Below are 10,913 nucleotides of genomic sequence, written 5' to 3'. Positions count from 1 at the left end.
CACTACTACGAATTTACATCCCCTTCAGAAGTCTGAGATCCGCTAGTGAGCGACGCCTCGTGGTACCATCACAGAGAGGCTCAAAATCACTTTCCAGAACATTCTCATTCACCACTCCTGGCTGGTGGAATGATCTTCCCACCCCTATCCGGAATGCTGAATCCCTGACAATTTTCAAGCGACAGCTGAAAACTCATCTCTTTCGAAACTACTTGACGTCATCATAAAAATTATTATTATTTTTTTTAAATCTCTCTCTTTATTTATTCCTTCTCTTTCTAGCTTGTACTTATTTGAACAATGTCTAAGAACTTGGTATTACAACCACTTCTTGTGTCTGTTTGCCTCTTTAAGAAGAATTGCTTTATGTATCCCCCAATTGTAAGTCGCTTTGGATAAAAGCGTCTGCTAAATGACTAAATGTAAATGTAAGTAACGTAATTAGTTACTTTTTTATGGAGTAACGCAATATTGTAATGCATTACTTTTAAAAGTAACTTTCCCCAACACTGGTTATGGTGTTGTACTCAATGACCTCAGATGTTTATCTTATTGTTTCGGTTATTTTGCCTTTTCTCAAAAGGCTCCAAATGGATTTTAAATCTGAAATCACAGAAGCATCATTTACTGTTGGTTCTTGACGTTATGGCTTGGTTTTAATACTTCAATATTAGCTGTTTCTGTTGTTTGCATGTGTCAGGAAGTACAGGAGGTCAGTGTTAATCCTACTAGTGGAGTAACAAAGTTGGTCGAATTCAGTGCAATCACAGTTTTTGGCAAGGTTTAAGTTGTTGTTTACATATAAAAAAGGCTTACCCTGCGTTATTGCTGACTGCAGTCAGGCTCTTAACTCCTGTCTTCAGCAAACTGTTGATGAGATTTTCTGGAATACCACACAGGCCAAAACCTGTGAATGAGAGTAAAGGATATTAAAGAATTTAAAAAATGGTTGTCGTCAGCTATTTATCAAGGCTGTTGTAATATAATATAATATAATATACAATAATGATGATAATAATAATAATAATAATAATAGTCATTCAAAAATTCTGTGATTTTTTTTAAATAATTAAATACTTTAATTTAGCAAGGACACCTTAAATTAATTAAAAGTGACAAAGTTATTACAATGCAAATAAATACAATTCAAATATAAGCTGAAGAATACTGCTTTAGTAATAAGAATAATAAAGAGAAGAAATGTTTCTTGAACACCAAATCAGCATTACAGAATGATATCTGATGGATCATGTGACACTGAAGACTGTACTCTAAAAAATGCTGGGTTAAATTTAACCCAGTGCTGGGTAAAATAGGGACAAACCCAGCAATTGGGTTGTTTTGGCCCAGCGGTTGGGTTAAATGTTTAACCCAACCTTCTGGGTAGTAACCCAACTGCTGTGTCAAAACAACCCAATTGCTTGGTTTGTCCCTATTTTACCCAGCACTGGGTTGAATTTAACCCAGCATTTTTTAGAGTGTGGAGTAATGGACTACCTGCTGAATTATTTTTGATAGAATAAACACATAATAATAAACTCTTGCATAAGAGACTTCTTACATTACTTCAAAACATTTAACAAAATATTACTGACCCCAACACTAGGATATTAAAGAATTTAAAAAATGGTTGTCGTCAGCTATTTATCAAGGCTGTTGTAATATAATATAATATAATATACAATAATGATGATAATAATAATAATAATAATAATAATAATAATAGTCATTCAAAAATTCTGTGATTTTTTTAAATAATTAAATACTTTAATTTAGCAAGGACACCTTAAATTAATTAAAAGTGACAAAGTTATTACAATGCAAATAAATACAATTCAAATATAAGCTGAAGAATACTGCTTTAGTAATAAGAATAATAAAGAGAAGAAATGTTTCTTGAACACCAAATCAGCATTACAGAATGATATCTGATGGATCATGTGACACTGAAGACTGCACTCTAAAAAATGCTGGGTTAAATTTAACCCAGCGCTTTTTAGAGTGTGGAGAAACCCAGCAATTGGGTTGTTTTGGCCCAGCGGTTGGGTTAAATGTTTAACCCAACCTTCTGGGTAGTAACCCAACTGCTGTGTCAAAACAACCCAATTGCTTGGTTTGTCCCTATTTTACCCAGCACTGGGTTGAATTTAACCCAGCATTTTTTAGAGTGTGGAGTAATGGACTACCTGCTGAATTATTTTTGATAGAATAAACACATAATAATAAACTCTTGCATAAGAGACTTCTTACATTACTTCAAAACATTTAACAAAATATTACTGACCCCAACACTTGTGAATTGTAGTCTAAGTAATAAGCAGACAGTTACTGATAAAGGATGAGGTAATGATACATCATAACCCTTACCTCCCACAAGAATAGTTGCTCCATTAGGAATATCTTTGACGGCGTCTAGGGGGTCTGAATAAAATTGTCCGGACCGTTGACAAACCCAGCAATTGGGTTGTTTTGGCCCAGCGGTTGGGTTAAATGTTTAACCCAACCTTCTGGGTAGTAACCCAACTGCTGTGTCAAAACAACCCAATTGCTTGGTTTGTCCCTATTTTACCCAGCACTGGGTTGAATTTAACCCAGCATTTTTTAGAGTGTGGAGTAATGGACTACCTGCTGAATTATTTTTGATAGAATAAACACATAATAATAAACTCTTGCATAAGAGACTTCTTACATTACTTCAAAACATTTAACAAAATATTACTGACCCCAACACTTGTGAATTGTAGTCTAAGTAATAAGCAGACAGTTACTGATAAAGGATGAGGTAATGATACATCATAACCCTTACCTCCCACAAGAATAGTTGCTCCATTAGGAATATCTTTGACGGCGTCTAGGGGGTCTGAATAAAATTGTCCGGACCGTTGACTTGAAGTGGAAAAGTAACAGCCACACGTCTGCTAACAACAGACATTTAGCAGGGTGAATGAAGTAGGCTGAACATATTAAAAACAAACACTAAAGGCAACAACTTTAAAGCAGTAATGAAAGAGATTTACACACTTGAATTCACAGTCAATGAATATGTACAACACTAGAAATCCTTTAAGCTTCCTGACAATCTTCTACCTAATTTTCCATTGAAAAAAATCAAGTGTTTACGCAATTCCATACAAGTAGCGATTTGAGGAATACAGCCTAGTGGAATACATATACTACATAGATCAATGGTTGACTTTACCATTCACGAGTGCTGCGCCTCTCATGAGGCAGTGGAATCTTAAATCATGCATAGAAAAGTGAATTGAAATAAACGTCATAAGATCCATTTCCTGGGTCAGCTACAACAGTTTGACCACTTTCCCATGCTGACATGCACGTGCTAAACAAACCCCGGGAGTCCAGCCAAGACGTCCATTTCATTTATATCTTTATTTGTTGACACAACAGTGCGTGTTTGACCTCACAAAAGCTCCACCAAAGGACGAGGAGAGGAAACAGCTGAACACTTATCACTCAATAAATAATTCAACTGCTTCTGTTTTGTATATATGTCAGCCTTAAGAAGTATTACCAAATAATAACATACAAAAATACTGAGTTATAGTAGTTTTCCAAAGACCATAATAGCTCACTCAACAAAGAAACCATGTATGATCATCACCACTGTTATTCCTTGAAACAGTCATTCAAAGGTTTCTGCTCTGACTGCATACAGAACAACCTGATGATCCTCACAGCCACATGACACTAGCATGGGACTGTGTCATAACTATAGGACTTCAAAACCTAGGCTTAGCGGTCAGCGAGAATTCCTCTCCTTGTTCTGAGAAGAGCTAGTTATTATAGCAGTCTAGTTCACATGTTGTGAGATATAATAAGCCAAAACTGGAGGGTGGAACAAAAGGGGAGGCGTGTGAGTAGGAGAGAGCAGAGTTAGGTTACTGTTAACCAAGAAATAGTGTTGGCAATGCTGTCAAGTTGGTTGTCCTAATTTTAAAAACTAGCATTTTTATGGAAGTTATTGATCAAATCTGTGGTAGTTTATAGTTTATGACAGAATTGCTTAGTGACCATTTGTTTCCAGGTCAACAATAAAACAAATACATGAAAACAAACATGAACGATTTGGTTGTGACTCTGAAAATCAAGGTCAAAAGTATGCAGATGCTCTTTAAATGGTTTGCTGAGAAAACACAATGCAGCACAAAATGGCTAGTTTTACTAGTCTCTGAGATTAGCAATTACACAAGCTTTCACTTCAGGTGAATATATAACCGTTGCAAAACATCATTCTTTTAAACTAATGCACACACATCATGTATATATATGATTACTCATAGCCTTCTAATACGATCTGCACCTCCATCTTCGCCATGCATTGGAAAGTGGGTCAAAAACAGAAGCACCGACACGTTCAACATCATGCAAAATTTCGGATGCACTGTCTTCTGTTTGTAAACACTGACCTTGCCAACGGAGAATCGCGAGATGTTCGTCTTGATCGTCGCTGTCACGTTCCTGATGATCACACTCTCCACTCTAGATAGCGCTTTAAGAGTCGCCATGTCTGCAAATTACAGGCCTAATTTTGTGTGTAGTGAATGATGGTTGACAGTATGCCCTCGTTGATCTCAGACAGGCGGGGATGAAGTAAGCGAAGGAGTGTCGGGGGCTCGATTGGCTTATTTGCATTTAACCCTCTCACCACCATCTAGCGACTTCCGACTCATTCTTCTGAATTCATTCTCATGAATCGGATGGTTGTTCACCTTACCAGTCTGAACGATTCGTTCACGAATCCTACTGAATCTTTCAGAGGGGTTCCAGATTGAACAACGCAGCATAGTACATGTCCGAGACGTCTCAGTGATCCATATTATATTATATTATAATTTATTATTATATTATATTATATTATATTATAGAAATCACTAGATGGTAGTGAGAGGGTTAAATGTAAATAAGCAATTCATGCGCCCCCGTTTGTTGAAGCCTTGATCCAGCTCATAAAAACATTTAGAACCTAAAAATTTTTATTTATATTATAGAAATCACTAGATGGTAGTGAGAGGGTTAAATGTAAATGAGCAATTCATGCGCCCCCGTTTGTTGAAGCCTTGATCCAGCTCATAAAAACATTTAGAACCTAAAAATTTTTATTATTATTATTTACACTAATATTAAAATGTATGTACATTGCTTGGCTATTTTTTTTTTTATTATTATATTTAATATGTGTAATATGTGCTCACTATCATATAAAGTGATCCTACTTTTTTTAAGTTTTTTTGTATTCAAACAAATATAGTTTTAATATATCAGAATAACAACAGCTATAAATAAACAAATAAAATGCTAATACAAATAATAACAGCATGCACATTTCATAAAGACGTAAATTACATAAAAAGGGACAGAAGAAAATAAAATAGGCACAAGCCCATATGACACCACGTGATGGCATAATTACGTCATAACATAAAATAACTGATGAATCTTTCTTTGAAATGATTCTTTAAAAAGAACTGTTTGAAAGAATCGATTCGCGGAAAATGAATCGGACTCCCATTCATCACTTCTGCCAATATTTAAACCCACTGTAATCAAACACCAGGTATTATGGGGATAATTTGGATAAGAGTGGAAAAAGTAAGCTCTTGCATTGATATACGTGCCAAGCGTGAAGTTTATGAATGAAACGAAAGAACAAAACATCCATGTAATCCTCTGCACGTGAGTAATCGCGCGCTCGTCACGTGACGGGACTGTCGCTTTGCAGTCATGGCCGACGACTACAGACGAAGCGTCGAGCTGGAGAGGAGGATTTTTGAGTTAGATAACAAGTGTGCCACTCTTCGGACGGAGAAACCAGGTAACCGGGAATCACGTCGTCAGTTGCGCAAAACCAGACTCTCTTTTATTATAGATCACGCATGTTCATTGGCTGAATCAGCCCGGTGTTGTCATCGTTGGCTAGTTAGCTTAGCCGCTCTGCGTTAGCATTCCTGCGAATCACAACAAACATTTTCCTGCCCAGCTATCACTTCGTTTATACGACAAACCTTTGACTAGCTCTTTTATACGAACACCATAGTACTTATACTAAACCCCAAGCTAATGTAAACGGTAAAGCACGTTTATTACGTTCTGTAATTTGTCAATTTTTTTGGCTAGCTAGTTAGATACAGTTTGCGTAAACTGAGTGAAGTCGCATGTGGTCATGCAGTGATACAGAACGACGCGCAAATAATATAAAACATAACATATGTAGTTATAGTTATTCTGCAATGTGACATTACGATCTCACTTTAAATAATATGAGCGATAAATAGGCATTTAACGTACTGTCAAACTCTTTAAGCAGAATTATTCAATAAGTATTTTGCCTACTTCAGCCAGACAAAAGGTCGCGTTTAATATAAAGGTTACAGATTTACATGCATTAAAATTGATAAATAAGAACGATATATAACCACCGCTGTTTTTTTTTAGACCACCAACTATAAAATCTCATGTTGTATGTCCTCTATTAGATGTTAAGTATTAACATATTGGGCTTTTTCCCCCCCCTTCCTAGATGATGACTACTTACAGAATGCATCTTCCATACTAGACAAGTTGAAAAGCTATTATAGACATGGAGGAGAGAGCAGCAGCCTCCCTAAACTGCTGCAGGATTATACACAGGTACTTCATACAACACGGGTCTCACCCTGCAACATTCCCTTAAGCATAGTGTAACTATATATTAACATGTTTGATATGTGAATAAAACAGTTAATATGAAAATATTGTTAAATTAGTAATCGAATATCATCTTTTAGCCTTTAGATTAGCCTTCATGTTAATTCAAGAAAAAAACTCAGTAGTAGTTTTTTTTTTATTTTACAGGGTCCCATACATCCTTAAAAGTGTCTTAAAGGGTTAGTTCACCCAAAAATTCTGTCATTAATTACTCACCCTCATGTCGTTTCAAACCCGTAAGACCTTCGTTCATCTTCGCAACACAAATTAAGATATTTTTGATGGAATCTGAGAGCTGTCTGACCCTCCATATCAAGGAGATCTGTAAAATAATCCATGTGACATCAGGAGTTCAACTGCAATTATACTAAGCTACGAGAATACTTTGTGCGCAAAAGGGAAAAAAACGACTTTATTCAATGATTCGTCTCCTCTGCATCACCCTGGTGCCATTTTGGAGAATATCCGCTGGACATAAACAGCTGTTCTGTGTCAGCTGCGTCACACGGATATGCTGTTTCCATTCAGATCCAATCACAACAACGTCTGAAACAGATCCGGCATGACGCATATACTAGCTGTATATGATATACTACAGGGTGATGCGGAGGAGACGAATTGTTGAATAAAGTCGTTTTTTTGTTGTTGTTTTTTGCGCACAAAAAGTATTCTTTTAGCTTCGTATACTTGCGGTTGAAACACTGATGTCACATGGATTATTTTACAGATCTCCTTGCTACGTTTCTGGACTTGGGAACATTTTAGTTGCGTTGCTGTCTATGCAGGGTCAGAGAGCTCTCAGATTCCATCAAAAATACTTAATTTGTGTTTCCGAAGATGAACGAAGGTCTTACGGGTTTGAAACGACATGAGGGTTAGTAATTAATGACAGAATTTTCATTTTTGGGTGAACTAACCCTTTAATGTCTTGAATTCAGTTTCATCAAAGGACTGAAGTCTTAAATATAATTTTAGGAGGTCTTAAATTTGAGGCAGAAAAACCAATATGGCCTACTGCAATTAATAAACTTTGAAAAAACTTTGAATTAAATGAATGATAGCACTGCACATTAAAAGCCAAAATATTGCACTGTTGCACATTCTACTGGCTCACAGTTTCAGAGCTGTGCAAAATGAACACTACACATTTATGCCAAGTGATTGCTCATTATTATTGATTTGTAATGTATGTTACAACAGTAACAGTATGTTACATACGTTAAAGAAATAGTTCACACAGAAAAATGAAATTGTTTTTATTTGAATTGAATGAAAGGAGAAAGGAACTGAGACATTTTATTTTTAAAAATAGGTTTTGCAAATTATTTGAGAAATTATAACGATAGCTGCTCACATCTCAGCATGTCTAACAGACAATTCTTGTTGGATGACGGATCATCACCTTCAACTCAACCTGGCTAAAACAGAACTGCTTGTGGTTTCACCAAACCCATCACTTTATCAAAATTTCACCATCCAGTTAGGCTCATCAACCATAACTCCTTCAAAAACAGCCAGAAACCTTGGAGTTATGATTGATGATCAGCTGAATTTCTTAGACCACATTGCTAAAACTGCCCAGTCCTGCGGATTTGCTTTGTTCAACATCAAGAAGATCAGGCCCTTTCTTTCAGAACATGCAACACAACTCCTTGTTCAAGCTCTTGTTCTGTCCAGGTTGGACTATTGCAATGCTCTTAGCCAAGCGCTAAATACCCTCAACGTGTTTTTGCACCGTTGAGCAATGTAACCAATCACAGACATATCTGTTGATTTCTTGAACGCAATGGCCAATCAGAAACGTTTTGTCAGAATTCACTCACCGCTGAAAGTGCCGCAGTTTTTAAGTGCAGTTTTGCACGCTCGTTGCTCGTGAATCATCTCATGACTAAGTGCAGGCTAGGGCTGCACGATATTGGAAAAAATTCACATTGCGATATGAAAAAAAAAAAAAATACTGTTACACATCTGTTTTCTTTCTCAATTGTTTCCCTTCACCTAAGTCATAAGCAACTGCGTTTACAAGGATACTTGCAGAACACAGTATTTCAGGCACAAATAGACGCAGAAATGCACAGAATTCAGTGTTCACCTGCATCTGCATGGCTCTCACCGTGTCTACACCAGACGCGAGCGGCGCGACACGACAAAATACAATGAACTCATTATCAGTGATGCTGTCTACACTGGATGCGTTGCGGCACGACAAATCCCCGCCAGTATACTGATGCTGCATTCTCTATGACGTACTGACACAAAGTTCAAATGATATGCAACGGTCGCTTTGTCACGTCCAGTGTAGACAGACTTTGGGGCCGTTCACATGCCACGCCTAAAAACGCGTGGGAAAACGCCAGTCGCACCGCTTTCTCCTTCTTTCCAAAGCACTCGGGAGCTTGCGCTTTCGTGTCGTCTGCCAATGCTAAGTAACCATGACCTGCGCTCTCCACGACGATGCGGCTGTTTCAACTGGATAAATGGATTTCCAGCACTGAAAATATTGTGCAGTACCTCTGCTACTAAATGTATTTAAAATCTTTGTAAAGCTGTCACGTCCGGTGTAGACACCATGTCTGTGTGTGAGCAAAGAAAACAATCAGTATAAATATAACGATCAGTAGCCTATACTAAACATCGCACATTCTGAGATGTGACTATCGCGGATGCGTGCATCGTGATGTCAATTCTGAAACGATATATCGTGCAGACCTAGTGCAGACGCGATGTAAATAAGAGATTCATTGTGCAGTTTAGAGAGCTTCATTGATTATAACGTAACTTTGTAAGATCTCAATGAAGATGAGTGACGCTTTTTAGTGATAAAGGGAGCACACTTTGCGCACAGCTACATCCTGCAAAGTTTCGGGAATGACATCCGCATATTTATGCGCGATTCACTCTTGAAATAGCAGTGATTGGCAATGGACGGAACATAAAATATGTTGATTTAATTCTGGAAGCGGTCCTGGCTAAACCTCCACAGACAGTGCACGACCCGAGCAAGATCTAATTCACGGACCAAAAGCATGTGTAAACGTGATTGAGATCGAGACATATTAACCAGTAATTTACTTTCATTTCCAGTAACAGACGGTAGAAAGTTCAGCAATGAATGGTATGCGATTTATGACAGAATATAGTCCCACAACTGATCGTTTGTTTTTTCCTCATGTGTTTCGCCTTTGGTTACAACGATTCAAAACGGAAACATTTCAAGTGACATGGGAAAAATACACTGAAAACTTCAGTGAACATCAGAAAAGCAGCGTGCACATTTCTGGTTAAAAATGAAAGGCCATCAACTGACAAATGGGAAGCATCACCATTCAAGTCAGCAGGAAGAGCCAAAGCTAGTTCACAGTCACAGTATTTTTTTAGTCCCGCTCCCACAAGGTTATATTCCGCACCCACCTGCTCCCGCTATAAATTCACTCTTTGTTCACCTGCTGTCCGCTTAGAATAATTTTCTTCCCGACCCGACCTTTCCCGCTAAATTTAGATCTCGTTTCCAGAATCTCACATTTAAATTTCCCTTAATGAAAGAAAGATAGATAGGCTAACAAATAAAAGTGTAGTCTGCACAAAATTGTAGGCTGTTATTTTATTTGTCTTGTCTTTATTGGCTTTGACTTGAATTTATATGAATTATCTTAAGACACAAAATTTGTTTAATATTTTATGCAACGCAGTAGGAAAAAAAGTGTCAGAGAAAATAAAAATGTTCAAAAATTGTATTTCTTATTTTTATTCGTCTTGTCAGGATACAATTCGTTTAACATTTACAACACAATAGGAAAAAGTGTCGCAAAGAGAAAAAAAATAAAAATGTAGGATGTACAAAAATAGCCTATTAGCTATTTTTATTAGTCTTGTCAAAATACTAAATTCGTTTGACATGTTTCTGTTAACAGAGTAGGAAAAGTGTCACAGAGAAAAATAAATAACTATGACATATTTCATTTAAAATTATAGGCTAACCAAAATAGTATAAACAAAACCGAGTTGAAAGTCCTTCAAGGACAGCGCATCCACACTTTGCTCCATCCTTATTCTGCTCTGTCACTCATCGACAACCTGCCTGTTCTGTCTGAGGGCTGTATATTTACCACAGGTACAAACGTTTAAAGCATAACAGTCCTGAGCGCAAACTGTAACGATGGTAAATGAGAAAAAAGCGCAGATATGCTGTTCTAAATGGACGTCGGGAA

General features: G+C 37.1%; 2 protein-coding genes across 4 annotated transcripts in view; one reads left to right on the top strand and one right to left on the bottom strand.

The window, feature by feature from the left end:
- LOC107602870 (succinyl-CoA:3-ketoacid coenzyme A transferase 1, mitochondrial-like) overlaps positions 1-4,703 on the bottom strand; it is a 30,352-nt gene extending 25,649 nt beyond the window's left edge. Inside the window, exons 1-4 of one of the 3 annotated variants that reach the window (XM_016295480.1) lie at positions 4,428-4,703; positions 2,840-2,918; positions 2,368-2,400; positions 817-907 (exon numbers count right to left, since the gene is read on the bottom strand). In XM_016295480.1, the coding sequence (XP_016150966.1) occupies positions 817-907; positions 2,368-2,400; positions 2,840-2,918; positions 4,428-4,526 (302 nt within the window). In that variant the 5' untranslated portion in view covers positions 4,527-4,703. Of the gene's footprint in view, positions 1-816; positions 908-2,367; positions 2,401-2,806; positions 2,919-4,427 lie in introns of all 3 variants that reach the window. The other 2 variants (XM_016295481.1, XM_016295482.1) reach the window with 2 other exon arrangements.
- An 887-nt stretch (positions 4,704-5,590) lies between these two features.
- Positions 5,591-10,913, top strand: part of LOC107602868 (UPF0600 protein C5orf51 homolog) — an 11,847-nt gene continuing 6,524 nt past the window's right edge. The window contains exons 1-2 of the mRNA XM_016295479.1: positions 5,591-5,833; positions 6,539-6,648. Of these exons, the coding sequence (XP_016150965.1) occupies positions 5,743-5,833; positions 6,539-6,648 (201 nt within the window). The 5' untranslated portion in view covers positions 5,591-5,742. The remainder of the gene's footprint in view (positions 5,834-6,538; positions 6,649-10,913) is intronic.

This window comes from Sinocyclocheilus grahami, unplaced genomic scaffold (assembly GCF_001515645.1).
Source record: "Sinocyclocheilus grahami isolate Dianchi unplaced genomic scaffold, SAMN03320097.WGS_v1.1 scaffold336.1, whole genome shotgun sequence".
NCBI classification, from domain to species: domain Eukaryota; kingdom Metazoa; phylum Chordata; class Actinopteri; order Cypriniformes; family Cyprinidae; genus Sinocyclocheilus; species Sinocyclocheilus grahami.
Note: the sequence above shows the minus strand (reverse complement) of the source record. Positions and strands in the feature narration are given on the sequence as shown.